Genomic DNA, 19666 nt, shown 5'->3' on the forward strand with positions numbered 1-19666 from the left:
TACCATCTAGTCTTTTGCGCCTGCAGGGTGCACAACTAAGCATGCATTCGCGTACAGCGGGTGTAAGACATTTATCAAGTGAAATTTTCAAAAAATCGGAGTTCTTTTTCTCTTTGCATCATTTGATAGGATAGAGAATTATAAACATACTGTTCAATTTTTGAGCCGTAATTCGAATAATTTCGGTCGCTACAGCCTTTTTTAGGAAAAGTGATTTGAGCAGAAGCGTAAGACCTGGCGTGTACGGCGCGTCAGGAAGAGGACCGCAGGTTTCAAAGGAACAAATGGACATTCCATTGCAACCGATACTAAATTCGCAAGTACTTCGGCGGCAAAACAGTGCAAAAAAAATCCGGATTTCGATGTGAAAATTGACAAAAGTTTCAGCTATGGTTTAATTGAATGTGGTTTAATTTTCGGCGCTCTTCAACACTTGCTCAAGTGCAAGCAGTGTAATGGTGACGTTAAATTTTACGAAAAATTGATTCGCGGATTCGGTTTTCAGCTTTGTGTTGACTGTTTTTGGTCAGATCGGACCGAGATCAATTCTTGTTCGCTGATAAAGAATGCATACGAAATCATCCGTCGATAGTGTTTTGTAATGCAAATTACAAGGCAGAGCGCATCTCAACTGCTAACCACCGAAACTCTCTGGACTTTAAAGAAGCCAGAACAGCTCGTTAAAATGAAATTGCTGCTGATAACAAACAATTTTGAGAAAGCGGAAGGGACATTGTATGAACCTGGCGTCGCCAATTGATCAGAAGTAAACAATTTATATGAAAATTCGGCTTTCGAAACTTTAAACGCGTTTTTCTCGAAACGTGGTTTTTCAAAACGGTGTACACTCTCAACGGAAGAGATTTCAAGCTATGCGTCTCAAATTTGGACAAACATTCTTCACGCCATTCTTTATCTTGCTATGGAAGCTTTTTGTTTTGGAAACATATTTTTTTAATAGAAAAACTGCGGAAAAACTAAGCTAAATTCAATAATTTTGCTTCAAACCACCGACATTTTGTCAATTTTAATTGAAAAAAACATCCTCCATAACAAGCTTTCACACTGATTAATAACCTTTTTAAAAATTTAGCTTCAGATAATATTTACGGCCACAACCGTATACACCGTGGACTTATTTCTTTTCCAAGTGATTTGCAACAATGTAAAATTAATGTAACAAAATTAAAATTAACATTTAAAAATTCATTTGCTGTTCTTCGTGAATGCTTTGATTTGACATAAAAAAATCAGATTGATTGACGTATTTCAACTTTCAAAAAAAAAAATCGCGGAAAGCAGCTATTTTTCGACCCGTTACACTGAGATAACCCCTTGACTGCGTTAAAAAAACAGAGGACACAATTACTTGCGTATGGGGATATTTATACATTAGATTTATTTCGATACGTTTACATGATAACCTTCATCTTTTTATTTTTTTTACCGCAAGTAGGTAAATCACCAGACTTTTCCGCATTTGAATGACTTTATTTAACACTGAAACCCGAAGTTTGTTGTTGTGATTGTTGTAACGATAAAGAAAATTGTTGCGCTATTATTTATCACGTATTATTGCTAAGTATGGGTAGAAGGAGGCGTACTAAGTTTATGAGAACGTACATTGCCACTAGAGCTGGGATGCTATTAGTGATAATAAATAGAATTATATGTATACCGTTCATTGCACTATTTATAGGTAAAACGACACTTATGTTACGATTTGTAATTTTTATTAAGAAAGGAATTTACCTGAGCCAAAGCAAAATTTCTTTCGGGAAAAGTAATATGTACAACAATGCACCATTTCCTGAAAAAAATCTCACCTTGTCTCAATCCAAACCCTTCCCATCTAGCTAAAGTAGAGAAATAGTTTTTTTTTGTTTTTGTGGATTTTTTGTCACTTTACAGCGTAGTAATTAAGTCTTATAAGCCTATACATCGCACCAAATACAACTAACATGTACATTCTGTACAGAGTTTCACACCTACTTATGCTTCGGATAATAAAATACCTAGTAGGTAATGTTAATACCTTTAGCATTAATACTTATTCTTCGCAACAATACCTTAATCAACTATCTCTCACTATTGTATGCTTAGTCATTCACACGACACTTATCATTAGGGGTATGTACTTATTAACACATTTATACAAACACAAGGCAGAAATTGTTCAAGAGTTTTTCATCTGCGTAGTGAAGTTTGTGTCATCCTTGTACCGTTACTTCTCTTGAAGTACAAAGCTATTGTACAATGGTTTTGTAACGAATGATGATTACTATAAAAATCTTATGAGATCTAGGAAAATGTTTCGTTTCTTTTTTGTTTCAATATTATTATTATTATCATTACGATTACGATTATTTTCATATTGTTATTGAAAATATACAAGTAGCACAAAGTTTAGTACATCACTTCATATACCGTTGCCTTTTTGTCGCCGGAACCAGTCACGATGTATTTGTCATCTGTGGATATGTCACAGCTCAGAACGGACGAAGACTCCTTCGACTAAAAAAATGAGTGGTAATTATTGTTAAAATAATACGTGAAACCACAATCATTAGAAAACTCACTTGGAATATAGATGCTCCGTAAGGTGTACGCCACGCGTTCAGCAGATTATCCTTCCCAGTCGAAACAAACCATTTTCCACATGAGGCGAACCGCAACGACAGTACGCAAGATTCGTGAAGGTGAAGCTGATACTTGTCAGGCTTTGTTGCATGAAGTACTTCAACATTTGAATTTTCCATTCCAACGGCGAGCCACTCGCCAGTCGGACAATAACCCAAGGAAAATATTTGCGACGTAAAGTCATGCTGCTGCAACTGTCTTCCTTCCCTCAAGTCCCAGGACCTGACGGTGTTGTCCAGCCCCCCAGTCCAAAGTTTAGTACCATCCGTTGATATATCGATACAAGAAGCACCGTCCGTGTGCCCTTGAAATTGCCTGACCAAAGTCTGATTGTGAAGATCCCAAACTGCGATATTCCCGTCGCTGCAACAACTGAAGCAGACCTTAGAATCGGGAGATATCGCCAGGGCATAACACGCTGGTGCCGACGAAGTGAGCTCTGCTTTAATACGTGGAGTAGGACTAGCTAAGTCCCAAATGCTAAGCTGGCTCGCTTCACCGCCGACGATGAGTGTCCGTCCGTCAGGTAAAAGTTTGACAGAACGAATGTAATTGTCTCGTTGTAGACAATCAAGTTGTGATACAGGTTTCACACTACCGCTACCGCCTTGTCCAATGTCCCAAACTTTCACGCAACCTTTTCCACCGGTATAGACATATTTAGTAGGGTTTGATATTGTCACAGCACAAACAACTTCACCGTGGGTTAGAGTGTTGATTTGCCTCGCATGCCTTGGTATTCCAGGTCCGATCAATGCATCCGCTGGAAAAGGTACAGGCTGAAGTTGACCCTCTCCGTTCATGTGAAAAGAATATGCGCTGTAAATGGAAAATAGAAAAATAAAAAAATAAAAAAATACATATTACGATAACACACTTTTCCATATTAATATTCAGTGATTTAATCGTATTCAACAATTGTTCCGTCCTGTACTCACGGTTTACCACCAGGAACGTTACTCAATCCATTAGTAGCAGGTATTCTAACGTGACCGTCAAATCCGAGCTGAAAATATAACAATAAATTATCGTTAAATATTCGCTAAGGTTTCTTTCTCATCGATAGATATTTTCGAATTAATGGTATGTATTGCTGTTCGAAAAATTACAGATTTGCTAACCTTCAGAAGTATGAATACATTATATATCGAACGGCATCTGCGAAATGCCATCGTGACTATAAACTTTTCGTAAGACTTATCGGTTGTAAGAAAAAAAAAGCGAATACTACGAGAGGTAAACAATCCTGAGTCGTGGACACAACAATTCGGATTTCGAATTTCACAGTGAGTTCAGTATACCGTTGAATTATGAATTCCAAAGAGATTTTCTTATGTTTTCTTTCTTTCTTTCTTCAAATGACACGAGTATGACAAGTACATTGGCAGATAACTTTACTAATTCGATGCATTTGAATTGATGAGAAGAGGTCAATTAGATACAGACAAACGAGGATTTTTAGTGAGATAATAATTTCTCTCTACAGATCCGGATCATCTGGCAAACGACGTTTGGCATTATATTACACAACGTTACAGTAAGATGTATGAACTTGCCATTGGTGGTCGTGCGTAAGGCAAGTTGTTGTAAGATGAAGGAGATTGGGGTGGCTCATTGCCGCGGGAGGGCAAGCCCTGATAGCCCTGAGGTGGGGTTTGCTGCTGCGATGATGGGGGATGATAACCCCGTGGGCCCAGTGGCCCAGGAATGCCCCCCATAGTTGGGGTACAGCTGCGAGATCCCCTCGCTCCTGCCCCAGGTGTGCCCGGCTTGTCGATCTGTTTTGATACGGGGCAAAAGAGAAGAAAGTGTTTGAGAAAAATTCAATAACATTGAACGAGTCGATCACCGGTATGAATTTAAAAAAAATTACTCATACCGGAGTACGGACCTCGACGGTCGAGCGAGCAAAGCAAACGAAAGGGCCAACGATGTTGAGATACCTTGTACATTGGCTTTTTCGAAACACACATTGAGTATTATGATAATATGTTATAATACTATTATTCTTCATGTTATTGTTATTACTACTGTATAATGGATAACGGCGTATGCGGTATAAATAATCGAGTTCAATAACAACAGAAAGACGGGTGGGAGCAAATAAATCGATCAAAACTACCTAAAGGTATGGTAAAGTGGTAGACCAAGTTCGAATTTAAATGTTCAATGAAACACTTATCATACCTTCGTTCCTTGAAAGGCGTTAGGAAGGAACGAATACATGTATACGAAAATAAATGATGTCTGTAAGTGGTAAAGATTAATAAATTAAGAAAAAAAAAAAAAAACAACTCATGATATGCGACGTTTGGTGCTTCAGCCGAACACCGTCGTAAGGTAAACTGAATATCGAAAAAGAACGAAATATTCAATTACTGTAAGTCAAACACAAATGTACGTATATATATATATTGACGTTACAGTCAAAATTCACGTCAATTGGACAGAATGAAATAGAAAATGAATGAAACCAATTTGAACTTGCTCTCCGCAAGATCTTACATCTTTACTTTTCAGAGAGGGAGTGCTCCGCGCCGAAGAGCTACCGCTCCTTGACGGAGGTCTGTCCTTGACGGAGGCGGTCCCGGAAGACGGCCCCCCGCCGGGGCCCGGGGCCCCAAGTTTCTCAAGAGTGCCGTTCTCGCGTGGATCTGCGTGTTCGCCGTTGGCATGAGGCGAGCCAGGCTCCTTTCATTCAACGAGGCATAAAATTAATATATTAGACAGATCTTCGCAGGCTGCAGAAGCGATATAAGTCTCGTATAAATTTTCGTAAATAACGATGTAAATGAACTAAATTTACTCGCGGGTGTAATACTGGGATGAAAAAAAATTACACGTACCTCGTTCGCTACGTCCACGACAAGATCTTGGTCACTCTTTTCACCATCGCTTTCCTGCAACAAATAAAAATGAATTTTTAATAAAATAAAATAAAATAAAATAATAAAAAAAAAACCTTAGATTTCGGAAAAGAACATTAAACTCGGATCATTCCAAGTTTCTTCCCGAAGTTTATGGGTGAAAGGCTTGGTTTCATCTGTTTCTTTTCCTTATTCTTGGTTGGCAAACGTACGTACATATATGTACATACTTATATGTATGTACGTGCGTAATTGCCTTCGTCGCGGAGGCAAAGAAGAGGTCATAACTACAACGAGGAGAAGAGATATAACCGGGAGTGGACTTCACTTGTAGGCACGGATATGTATCTATGAGCATATGGTATGAATAAAACAACGCTATCTCGTGTACGTCCGGTCACAGAAAGAGTTATACTATTACAGTCAATCGTCATTGGCTCACGAAGCTGCGATCACTTATCCCGAAGTATACATACAAACACGAATATTATAGTATGCAAAATGACAAAAATTCTAACGAGTACCACTTTTTACATATGTAAAAGCGAGAATTAATATTCGGCAACATTGATGGATACTGATGTACGATCAGTCATCATCGAGTTATTTTTTATCTACTGCACTTCGACTTATTGGAACAAAAATAGGAGTTTAATAGTTTGCGCGAATTTCTTGTATACTGATGATCGTTGAATTTATATGAAAGAAAAAGGTTCGCTGTTAGTTTGAATACCTCCAAACACTGAATGTCGATTAATTTCAGTTAACCCGGAGACTTCGATCAAGAAATTGCAAAAACTACGAGTCTAATTTCAAGAAAGATATCGGGTATAGAAATTAAAAATACGAGCTAATTAACGAAGAGAACCTTTTTATCGCAAGATTGTGTATTAGATTGAACAAGTGAAAATGATCTACCCGACAAGTGGATCGAGATGCATCGAGAAGTTTGAATAACGTGAATATATAAACTAAGGATTTTCATTAGCTATTTACGGCAGTTGAACAATTATTTAAAATTAGATTAAAAAACCAAAATACGATAACAAACAACGGTGATCCGGATGTAGAAACAATTACTATTGTATAATTTATCATCGATTGCAGAGGTGGATAAATTTTATGAAATTAATTGCATTGGAGTAAAGGAATTTTACATGTATACATAATTATACCTAAGCTATATATACATGTGTATGATTAAATCTACATATATATATATATATATATATATATATATATATATATATATATATAAATGCGGGAGGTCTATGTACCAGCGCTTATCTCTCGTTCGCAAATGACGTTTCTTTTTCTTTCCGTGTAAAAGCAATCAAACACCTGTAGGTAACTATAGGTATAAATCGCGGGGCGGTGGGATTGAGCAGAGGGTGTGTAGCGGGGGGAGGGCGGGGGGGTTGCCTGAGGGGATAGTGCAGAGCAGTGCAGCAATAGAAAATGCAAATGCATATCGCCACGCTCTTTGCTGGAAATTCACGCTACCGTAGTCTGGCAAAGTACAGAGTACGAAGTAAAGAGTACATGTGCATTGTGTATACATATACACATATATATATATGAATATACGGATAATGGCGCGCAGAGTACAAAGTATACCCACACTTATATATCCGTCCACGTATACCACGCGTGTTCACTGTTCGCCGCATTGCATGTACACGGAATAAAGTACAAAATGCAGCGCCTCGCATTACCCACCATATACATATATATTTATATATATATAAACGGTATGTATATATATATAATACGTATATATGCATATAAGCCACGGCTTCGCCAAGTTAGAGCTTTCGCGCTCTTCGGGGTCGGTTGACTAGCTTGAGAAAAATTTCTCTAATTACATAATACATTGATCCTGAGTTTTCTACATCGATTCGTAAGGTAAGTTGTCAGAAGTCTAAACTAAACAATATCTGAATTGCATTAGATGTTATAGTGCCAATAGGAATATAGAGACTCGATTACAGGTACACGTGCATTCGCGAATCACTCGGTAAATAAATTTTCCTCGGATTATAAGCCTTGAACAATTCTCACGATTATTTCACGGGGGACGCGGGCTTGTTCGATAGTGATTTCAAGGCGAATAACTCTCGTTAATCGAAGTATCTTTTCAGTACATTTTTAAATTAAAAAAGTAAAAGTGGTAACGAACTGGAATTAGGATAGAAATTATTAATAATGATATGATATTAATATTCGAGACTACCGTGTCTTTCAAACGAGACGTATTCTACGTGTATTAAAGATATTATCTATAATCAAAGAATATTAATGTCAAACGGACACATTATCCCGATACGAATAAATTGAGGGATATTCATTTTCAAACCTACCATAAAGGGGATTGATACAAGGGCGTCAAGTCTGGCAGTTACCGAACAAACTCGCTTCTTTGAACTTGTGTATAATTGAATTAAAACGCGTTAAGCCTGAAGAATTTGTAAAAGGTGAAATCAGGGAAGGGGAGAAACGACGAGAAGTCGACTTCGACGTTCAAAGTTTGTCCGTCCGTGTTAATGTGCACGAAACCCTGTGCATAAGTGCAAAAAGCTTAAAATCAGTATCAACTGTTTTACGACGACGACACTCGGGCATCAAATTATCGTTGACGATAACGCGTTTGTGAATCCGACTAACCGAAACAAGTACCTACATTTACGTACATCACACATCAATTACTCCCCCGCAGTAGTAGCAATTCTTCCGAATGAGGAAGGTTTTATGAAACCTTCGAGTACACATCTATTTTTTTCGATCACCGAGTACACACCGTGGGTCTGTGAGACCCTGTACTTTTTTCACGATCTACCGTTTTAGAACGACTCGTTCCATCAGCACGAAAAAATTCCAAGACATTCCTAAAAAAATTATATACTCAATCTCGGTAGTTCAAATGCCACTTGAGAAATGTTAAATCATCGAAAAAGATTTCGTGAAAAAATTGTAATTTAAAATTGTTTCAATACATATTGGGTAAGAATTTCAAAAAAATCCAGGTAAAATCGAAACAGTGTTGTACTCGAAGGGTTAATAAGACTACGACGAAGGGTGCAGAGGGTGCAGAGAATCACGATTCGCCCAGCGACAAGCCCGAAGATAATAAATTTATATCGGCAACTTACGTAAACACAAACCTGTGGTAGTATTGATTTCAGTAGCATTGCCGAAGGGGATAGGGTGGGGAGGGTGTGGAAGCCGGAGACGGAGTGTGGGGTTGTCTTCCACCCCTTAACCTGCTCGTCCCACCGTTAAATATGATACAAATGTTATCATCCCTTCTATTTCATTTCCCCAACCCCGCGGTCTTACTCCCTCGAACCACCCCGATGTTCCGGCAGACGCCGGTATTAAGGGCAGCTCTATTATTTGGCCACCCACACCCGCTCCCTCTCCTTCTCCCTCCCCATCCCGCCACTGTCGCCTCTCTCGCCCACAGCTATACGCCGGTCTAACCTTCCCTCAAGAACCCTCTGATTCTTTTTTTCTTCCCTCCTCGTTTTTTTCCCTCGTTTCTTCTTCTTTTCTTCATCTTATGTTTTTGTTTTTTATCCTCTTACCCACCCGACGCGACGGCTTCTTTTTCTCTTATTTCTCTTCTTCCTCATCGTGGGCTCGTTCTTCTCTCGGGCTCGAATGCGTCGCCCGCGTAATGCAAACCGTGGCCAACTGTGTCACGCAAACAAAATCGTCGAAATAAACGATTCATTTGTGTTTCCATTCCTCGTATAATAATTTCGTGAACGAGGTGGAGAGAATCGCTGGTCGGAAAAGTTGGGTGGGCGTGCACGCGTGTATATATATGTGTGTGTATACGTATATGTATATATATATAAAAGCTCCGGATTTGCAAGGGATTTCGTATTGTTTCACGGCGAACCAATCAAAGGGAATCGACCAATTTATTCCCGGGCAGAAGCATCGATCAAAAGTAGATGTGCGCCATTATACCCTCCGCGCTCTAACTTTCGTGCAGACCGCTGAACTGACCTTATATACCCGCCCGTGTACAATACCTACGTGTATCCGCAAACATGAGCCTCGTTATATCCTGTTTGTCGAAATTATGATACGAAAGAAATCCACGTCGAAGCACTCGGCGAACAGAACACAACAAATAATTGAACGTTGAAAGAAGCGTACTTTAATTGGCTGAAAATTGTGCTCCACGCGAATATGATTGTTACGTGTAATTATGTATGTGTGAATAATTCGCAACTCGATTGCGTCTCACCGCGTGATTTTAACTCTGGCGTAACACCAAACTGCACAAGATTCATAAATCAATTCCGAGATAGATTAGAAAGAGAAATTTAGGGTAAGGATATATAAACACTTATGGGTACACGTATAAACGGAGAAAACCGTGCACGTTATCTGAATCCTGTGGGTACTGCTGCCACTTTTTATCGTTAGCTGGGATATTGTCGAACGCCACACCTGTTCGATGTTTTCGTCATATATATATATAATGTGGAAGAAAACTCTTTCCAAAGAGTTAGAGGAGACACTTCGTAACCGAATCCCGTTTTACTATGCAGTGTAGAAACTTCTTCCATATCAGATGTATACTGCACACGTATCAAGTGTATTACGAAATACGTGAAATTTTTACCCCCTAAAGATTTCCGTACTTTTTTTACCGCCGAAACGACGAGTGGGAAAAAAAAATAAAAAAAAAAAAATTAAATTAAATTACACAAAGCGTTTTAAAGATAAAAAAAACAACAACATATTATACACAAATGTATTAGTTTGTGAAATCTGACGCAATTTGCTTCACTTTATGGGATCGGGTTGGTATGTCCATACGCTGAGTGAAATATACCTACGTGGTTGGCGAAAATTAAATCGTGACAAAAACAATTACAACATAATTGCGAACAAATTAACCGCACGAGCTTTTTTAGCGCACTCGCGTTTGATTAGCTTACCTTCAAGTTTCGAGGTGTTTATTTACGAACGAAAAGTCGAGTTTTAAAGCCTAGAAGTTGAAGTTGATTCATATTTGGGAATTCCGAATGGTGTTGCAAATTTTTTTAATACAATTATCGATCTGTCTAATAATATTTTCAACGACGTTGTTAACATTTCGAAGACGATAAGACATTGGAAAAACAGCTTTGTACATCGATGAAAATCGCTTGTAATTCTCAGCCATCCGTATAGGTACTTTCAGGAAACATAGAGCCGTAGTAAATACAAAACGCCTCGAGTTATATAGCTTCCGGCATCACGCAGCCACCCTCCTTATACATTTCCGCGTTTAAGGCGACGACATTACGGAATCGAGTGTACGTCGCTAGCTTAGAAGTTTCAAACAATCGAACTACGACTCGTAGCAATGGAGGCTGTATCTAGGTACCCAAATACCATGAATAACGCAATGGATTATCATCTGAAACATGTTATTGCAAACAAATTTCAACCAAGGATATTTGATTCAACAAGGAGACGATATAAATCAAATTACCACACCGGCGATGTCCGACGGTGTGACATGTAAAAATGCTCGAAAATGACAGGCAAAAGAAAAGATAACGGGTGTTTTATTCCGCGAAAAGTTTAACCGAGGAAAAGAAAGAACGATAAAAAAAAAAAAAAAAAACTCGCCAATTTACATATTTGTGCAGATATATATGGAACAAAAAGACGCTGCATCTCCCCTCAATTCCGCCCTGTCGGTAAAAAAGAAACAAGATCGGTATTAATTTTGTTTTTTTGACTCGCCAGACGCCGAAAACTTTTATTCTCAGACGAAGTCTAACCACCGCCGTGCAAAAAACCTTGACTCTGAAAAAAAATTTCAACGTGAAAACTCTCCCTCTCTCTCTTTCTCTAAACAGTAGACTTATATATATATCTGCTGGTTTTCTCATTAAAATTATACAAGGGTGTAACAACGAGCTTATCTTTTCGATTTTCTCCAGCATGATAATATACACACACAACGTACCAGTATTTATAAAACGCGCGTATATATATACATACTGTGAACAATCATTACATTCAACAATCGGTAAAAACGTGTGTAAGCAGTTAAGATAAGATGCCTAGTAAAATTAAACGTACGTATGCTCGTTAAATAATTCGACGGAAAGAAAATTATCACAGCGATCGATGGGCATAGAACAATAATTAGCAAGAATCAGGCGGGGGAGTGGGGCGGTTAGCCGAATAAGAACAAGAAGGCGTCTGTACCTAGAAATCATTTATCGCCCCCTCCGAGGCGCGTTGGAATATCTAAATGAAGAATAGAAACGATTCCGCGACGTTATTTACTCTCGGATAGCTCGCATCCAGGATATACAGAGCTCTCACTTTGCACACCCGGCGGCTGCCATGTTGTCCCCACAATCCTGCCGGGAAGCGAGAAGACCCGGTGTATAGTATAGCTATCTCGAAACCGTCAAGCGACGTCCTCGTTCCTATCTCTTCCAATCTAGATTCTCCCCGGCAGTAGCAGCAGCAGCAGCATCACCAAACCAACCCAACCCAACCCCGAAGCGTCGATGGTATATTTTTCAAATCGAGCGACGCCGACGGAAGGTAAGGCACAAAATAAACGCAAAACGAAGCGATGAAATGGGTGTACGAAAAAAAGAAACAGGATAGAAAAAAAAATAACGAAATAAAAAGCCGGGAAAAGGTTTGAAGAAGAGAAGGGAAAAGAAAGAAAGAAAAAAAATTAAAAAAAAATAAATAAATAAAATACAGAACATGAAATTACGTATAGAAATGAAGAAAAAAAAAAATAAAAAATTTCCAGGGTGGGGGAAAAAAAACACACTGTCGTTTCGTGATATACGACGCGATACGCGCCGCGCCGTCATACAATAAATACGATATTTGCGCCCCTGTCCCGAGAAGGGTGCTGGCGGTGGCGCGGGGGTGGGTTTCGAGAGGTGGGAGGTGGAGGAGGTGGAGGAGGAGGACCGATGGCAGGGTTTGGATGCTCTGGGATGGTATAGATTTTTATGTCTGCGAGAAATACAAAATGATGGATATAAACCTCCGCCTCGCCTCGCCCACACCCCCGACCCCCCGGCAACGTTTTCCGCCCCCGAGCCTCTCCCTCTCTCTCCCTCCCTCTCTCCGGCGTCGAGCTGAGCCCGCGGGAGCTCAGAGCGAATGTTTTGTCATCACACGAACCCCCGTCGGATACACTTGCAAGGGTGGGTTACGGGTAGCCCCATTCCGTATTTCCTCTGTGGACGGTTCCCGATTCGTCGCCGCTCTCCTAGAGAGATACAGTGGCGGCTGTAGGCGTTTCCGATCGCGCATCTTTCACATGCAGTTTGCGGACTTGGAGATTTTCCTACTTACACCTACGGCTCACCGTGTGCATAGGTATGCCCCGAGCACAGACGCAATACAAGCGACAAACACCCGCGCGCAGTATTTATTCGGTACGACTTTCCGTCTCTCTGTCTCTCTATGTCTCTATACGTACACACGTGAATTTATAGTACACGTATGTGCACACCGAGTTCGGCTATCGCGACTAGAACGCGACGGACGAAGGCGACGGCAGGTATTATTTGCTTCGGGTGGGTGGGTGTATATATATAAGTTGTACGTACTGTTTCTCGAACCGACGGTGAGAATCCAAGGAATTGATCGTGTACTTATATTATACGTGTATATGCATAGGTGCCTCATACTCTAACCGCGTGTTCATATTCCAAACAATATATTTATATTTTTATATATATATATATATATATACCGCGGCATGCGAAAATTTAACCGCGGTCGCTGTGGAATTTGCTTTCATGATAAAGATTGATTGATTCTACATATAGGAAATGCAATGCCCAGAGAATGGTATACCTAATCAGCTTTTCCAGAATTCCCCTATACTAATCGAGAGATTTAAATTTTGTTAATCGCTCGCGAGAGCTGCAAAGAAGAGGGAATTCGGACGATTAGGGGGATGATATAGTCAGTTTTTACCGACAGAGTTAAAAGTCGCCTATTTTCACTATCACCGGTGTCGGTGCGATCACCGATGTGAAATTACCGCAGTAAGCGCAATTCTACGTACAATTTCGGACACATCTTTCCAAAGAAAAAAAAAGTGTCATTTTACGCAACAACATAATCAATGAATAATTTATTCTCATCATTACTACCATCATATTCGCATGAGACAAAAAAGTTTTTTGATACTTTTGTTCAGCACTACATTTATTGTCAAGAATTGCACCGACTGCGACATTTTCACAACAGTTCTGCGTAGGCCTTGATAACAGTAAAAATAAGTGATATTTTACTCGATCGGTAAAGTTTGACTGTTTAACTATTCTTGATAAACTTGTGTTGCTTTAATCCGAACGTTTCGATATAATTTTGACGAAACAACATTGCACGCGGTCCGACGCGACGTATCTTTAACCGATCATCATTCAACTGGATACCAATAACGTACGAAGTAATCAAACAATTACATACGGTTTGAGCGTTTCTCTCTTTTTTCGTCGCATTAGTTTTTATTCTTTCCTCGAATTCTCACGCCTGCGTAGGACAACAGGAAATAGAAAATTATTTTCCACCGCAATCATCCGTTCGGTTAGCGAAGCATTGACATTGCATTATATCCGGCCGTTTCCTTAAGTCGCCAATCAAGTATCGCCAGCACAGCTGTAGATAAAAGCAGATAAACTTTATCGCGGGTGTCCGGAAATCGACTACCATGATATTCATATAGTACTGATAACTAATCATGTAAGTATTACGCGTATCACATGTAAGGTGAATGCGAAATGAAGCGCCAAAATTGATTCAAATTGTAAATTACGCTTCGATAAACCGCAACAAAGTTACACCGAATCACGCGCATACAATCTGGAGCATGTGATTATCAATTTGATAGTTAAAAGTATCAGTAAAAACAGATTGAGCCACGTAAACGGTTCAATTTTCACACATACGTATCAGCGGAGATAAAGTGGAATTATTGTAATACTGCGGCTGATGACCCATTGCGATCCACCGATGAGGAGCGGAACCTATACTTTATAAAATAATTATGTATACTGAACGTAAAAACTTTTTTCACCTCCTTAACAACGGAATAAAAAGAAATATCCTTTTCATCTTATAGCTAATCATTTTTCGAACCCGCGTACATAAGTTTCGAACATGAGTATATAATTCAATTATTAAAAACAGAAGGGTTTCGACTAATTTAGAAAGCAAATAGACGACTCTGACTAACCGATCGACAAGAGGTTTAATTTTTTTTAGTGTGCAAAAGCGCGTTCATCTACAACCCCGTGAATATCCTTATAACGAGGGAAGAAGATTGTCAATCTTTAAGCATACCTAGTTGACACGCGTCTAAAATGATGTGGTGCACACTCGGCTTTCAGAAAGAACGAGACAATAAGTAATGACACCGAGGCTGGTATAAAATTATAAATAAATTGGCAAGCATTGTCGATTGCCGCGTCGGGGCGAAGTAAAAGCGAAAGATTCAAAATGCGTGAAAGACAATCGTGACAACGTGCGAGTTTGGTGCAAAATGTGGATATAAACGGGGCTTAAACTATGTACGTATTATAACACACGGCAAAATACAAACAATACAAGACGTAACTTTACACATTCATTCCTACGAAGGCGAAATTATTCCGAACGCAATATTTTGCCGCGAAGCCTACAAGCTCTTGGGGAAAAGGTATAGTAGTACGAAAAAAGTGGTAAAAAGGAGAAAAGAAAAATGGAAATAAACGCGAAAACGCCTATCGATTTGTCGCCCTGCACGGTTTTATCTAACTCGCGTATAACCGCGTTTTATCTTACTTATCTAATCTAGAACGCGAATAACGCGAATCGACCGCTGGCTTATGCACCACCACCACCAGAGTCACTGCACACTCGACGGCGTCATTTTTATCGAGTTGTTCAAAAATATAGAATTGTACAAGTAGCGTACACGGCCGTTATAAGAAGACTGGTGGTATATATGCACATGTATACATATGCATATACATATAGCACAACACGTACAATGCACACACGTATACAGCAAAACGCCAACAAAAATATCGATCATCTGTACATAAGGCGGGGTGAGGGGGGGAGGGGGGGGGGGGCGTACTTTTTAATCCCACAGTGCTTATATAAATACAGGTTTGTTCGATCAACGGGGCGTTTTTATTCTCTCCTTTTTCGCTCCCTCATCTTTCTCCCTCTCTCTATCTATCTATCCATCTATCTCTTACTATCTCTTCTCTACTCTATCACCGCTTCGCAAGATCTCAAACGCGGTAATTGTTACGAAACGAGCTTCTCACCGGTAACCTGCATCTTGATTTGAATCTCCGGTATAATCACTGGCTGAATGTATCATCACGACCAAGTTTGCAAATCAATTATTATTATTTCTTGTTTTTTTTGTTTTTCCGATTTTTCCATGCTGTTCAAAGTTTTCAAATACTAACTTTCCCTGTGTACATTTTTCTGTTGAAACGACGATTATAGACGTGATTATTCTCTCTTGGTTTCGATCCGATTTTCATGTTATTTTTCTCCATTAACTTTTCGCTGTCATTTTATTCTGAAGTTTGAATTAAACGTTGAATTTCGACCGGTAACCGGAGGTATATTATGGATGAATCTATCTCACCAGCTCTTTGCCAAATTTCGCTCTCTTCGTTCCTCTTTCCCTTTTTTGCCTCGATCTCGTTAGGTATAAACACGTTTCTTTTCCACATTTCTTCTTATTTCGCTTCCTCGACCATTTTTAAATAAGCAAACTTTCCGCATTTTTCTTTAATCCTCTTATACTGTTTCGAAACAATTCAATCTTTCGCGATTTAAAATTTCTTAAAAAAAAGTAAGTTTATTTGCCGTCAAAACACAATGTGCTTGAATAAAGAAGAATATTGCGATATCGACAAAGACGAGATAACCCTTCGAACGAAATCATCGCAAATATTGTATCAACGCTGCATTAAGCATATGTGAAAAACGCTTCAAGGCTCGTTTCAGCTGAGAAATTTGTCCATGTCAAAAAAAATCAGACATTTCGATACAAAACATCACGCATTATAAACACACACGCAAGCACGCATTTCTGTAGCTGCAACGGATGATGAACGCGGAGCATCGATGGACAGTGACGAGCGGTAGGTAGGTGGGTGGATAGGTGGTAGGTCGGGGAAAATAAACTCAAACCATTCCCGAGCACTATTCTCTCCCCTGGCACTCTTTCTCTGTCTCTCTTTGCCTCATCCCATTTCTGAATCCTGGAGTACAACCCACCCATCTACCCATCCAGCCTCCACCAGTCCGCCCCCGCGAAGCTCGGCCAAATAAATTACACCGCCTCGTGACGCGAAAAAATCCAACGAGTTGGGAGAGAAGGTTGGACGGCGAGAAGGGAGGGGAGGGCGGAACCGTTCGTCGGAGGAAATGCAGAGAGAGAGAGAAAAAGAGAGAAAGAGAGAGAGAGAACGGGGGAAAAAAGAGGAAATAAAAGAGTAAAAAGAGACGCGAGAGAGGCGAGAGAGAGAGAGAGAGAGAGAGAGAGAAAAGGGAGTGGTGAGGACCGAGAGGCCGAAAGCCGGCGAGGAGGTGGAGGTGGTGGCACGGCGGTGGTCCGCTTTAATTGGTTTGACGTGGTCAGATGAAAAATTCAACCGACCTATCCTCCTCCCCAGCACAGTATCCAGGAATATAGCCAACCCACGCGGCGCTGCAGCCGTTTTTATAAAAAAAAAAAAAAAAAAACGTGCTGCTTCAGGGTTGGAAAGAAAATCATGGCTTTGAAAAAACGCGTTTTAACGCCGTACACGCAGGCGAAACGCGACGATTCTCTTGTAACCTGAGGGTCAATTAAAAAGAAGTTACGAAATCGAGCGTGCGGAGCGACGACGTTGTTGTTACGTTTTTACGTTATTATCGAAGCACCGTCTCCGTAGCGGACTTCACGATGCAACTTGAGAAGAAGCTGCGCGAATGCATCGCCTTTCATCTTTCACCTTGCGCTTTGTCACGTGCATCTCGAGAGCTTTGAGCTTGCGAGACGTCTCCCGACTGATTAATGTCAGAGCTTACACTGTACGGACGTACCTTATAATCCACCGGAGGTCGAAATAAGAAATGTCCACCGCGTTTCGTACCTTTTCCCTTGTTTCGTTCTTCCTCCAACCCTCCGTTATGTACGTGTATAGCCTCCGACTCCATGGCCGCCGGAAAAGGGGTTGTTCACTACCGCTTCAAGATCAACGTGCGGGACACGAGAGAACTCATTTCCTCTAACCTGGATTTCCCGGTTTAATCGTAAGCTCTGTTCGAACAGTTCTCTATGAAACCAGTGAACCGGAACTACTACACACCTTGTGTACCTATAGGGGTTAATTCCGTCACCTCGTCTTTCTCACCGAGTGAGTTTGCCAATTACAGCGTACGGATATAAAACATCATATCGCGATAAAAGGTCAGAGAATATCGTTTATCTTCACCGTTGCGGGTTTTCTTTCTACATATTCCGGTTAGTCTCGTTCTTTCTTGGATTGTTGACGTTGGGTAAGAAAAAAAATAAAAATTTCAATCTCAATTTACACGCATAATCTTTTACTACGAAAATAATCGATTCCCAACGATTTCCCATCTCGGCGCGATGTTAAGTTTTATCTTCCGAGCTTAATTTGCTCAGCGAAATCTGTACGTGTATATAAATAATTGCCTAGAGAAAAAACCGAAGAAAAAAAAAATCAGCGACCAAAACTGAAGAGTCGGGGAAGGAAGAAAAAAAATAAAAAATAAACAAATAAAATAAAAGTACATCTCCAGATCCCACGAAGTCGCCGACGCGTGTCTGGCATATACAAAGATAAAACAACCACACGTGTCTAACTGATCGTGAGCCTAACTCGATTACAGACGATCTTCCAGCCCGGGTCATATATACATATAAAATACATATATACCTATATACCTATATACCTATATACCTTTATAGCTATATACCTAAACCTTAGCTCGAGGACTTGGAGAAAAGACACGATACGCTGTTGTCTAGAATTCAACCGTAGAGGACACGGATAATACGTGATTGAAAAGAAAAGACGAGAAGGTTGAAAGGTCGGTTATATACGAAACGTACATGCTGAGTAAACACACCCATGCATGATTATTATCTAATTTACAGTTCGCGTTTGCAAATATGTACTTCTGACGCAAGAAATCAGCATAAAAGGTTTTTTGGAATATCACGAGCACGACTTGACCGTAAATTGATTTTAAATATTTTCACAAACCGGTAAGTAAAATAATTATTTAAATCCTCATATCTTTTCATGATAATTCGTCGTTTCAGCGTTATTATGCAATTTTATTAAAACAAACGCCTCAGCCATTACATACGTACGTACTGTATATAATATAGATAAGGATACTGAGAAGACACTGTAGAGTTATACGGTAAAAATAACACCGAGTCGAGGAAATATGAATATATAAATAGATAAATAAATAAGTAAATGAATAAACGAAGCAGTAATCGTAAAAGTAATCCAATTTAATCCCGGGCTGCGAGCGCGATTCTCCACCTACACGCGATGTTTTAATTATTACATACACTTTGTCCGTTACTCTTGGTGACGAGACGGTAAAGGCGTGTTGCGGAAGAGGATGGTAAGCTGGACGAATCCTGGTGGCAGCGAGAGCTGCTGTATTCACGTTAAAAGTACGCGCGAGGGTATTGCGAAAAAGGTAGAAAAATATACATATACACGTAAACGTCAAAGAATTTTGTTTATTTTTTGGCGCATTCGTTGTATCATCTTTTTTACCTCCGTCCTTTTTGCAAAAGAAATGTTACCTGTTTCCTTTCATGCATACTTCAATTTAACGAGAAACGAGTTTCGAACTATGTTCAACCCCCCCGCCCCTTGTTTCAAAGCGTACGCATAGTTTTATACGCATACCTAGGCATAACGTACAACGCGACACATGCATCAGACAACGCCGTGCACAACCCGGGGCTTTTGTTTGTTGCATCGACGAAACGACCGTGCATCGTTGCCGGTGGTTAAACAATTGCCAACTTCCGGTTGGTCAGTGTTAACTCTGAAAATTCAACGCTGATGCAGCGACGGTTCTACGGACATGTTGGTCGGTCG

General features: G+C 40.0%; 1 protein-coding gene across 15 annotated transcripts in view; it reads right to left on the reverse strand.

Annotated features, from left to right (window-relative positions):
- Positions 1 to 1382: 1382 nt before the first annotated feature.
- LOC124306950 (protein groucho) overlaps positions 1383 to 19666 on the reverse strand; it is a 57010-nt gene continuing 38726 nt past the window's right edge. For 14 of the 15 annotated variants that reach the window (XM_046768151.1, XM_046768146.1, XM_046768148.1 and 11 more), the window contains 6 exons: positions 5487 to 5540; positions 5146 to 5331; positions 4197 to 4418; positions 3579 to 3646; positions 2580 to 3459; positions 1383 to 2514 (listed from right to left, as the gene is read on the reverse strand). In XM_046768151.1, coding sequence (XP_046624107.1) covers positions 2407 to 2514; positions 2580 to 3459; positions 3579 to 3646; positions 4197 to 4418; positions 5146 to 5331; positions 5487 to 5540 — 1518 coding nt within the window. In that variant the 3' untranslated portion in view covers positions 1383 to 2406. The remainder of the gene's footprint in view (positions 2515 to 2579; positions 3460 to 3578; positions 3647 to 4196; positions 4419 to 5145; positions 5332 to 5486; positions 5541 to 19666) is intronic. The other variant, XM_046768159.1, reaches the window with a different exon arrangement.

The sequence above is a fragment of the Neodiprion virginianus genome, chromosome 6 (assembly GCF_021901495.1).
Source record: "Neodiprion virginianus isolate iyNeoVirg1 chromosome 6, iyNeoVirg1.1, whole genome shotgun sequence".
NCBI classification, from domain to species: Eukaryota; Metazoa; Arthropoda; class Insecta; order Hymenoptera; family Diprionidae; genus Neodiprion; species Neodiprion virginianus.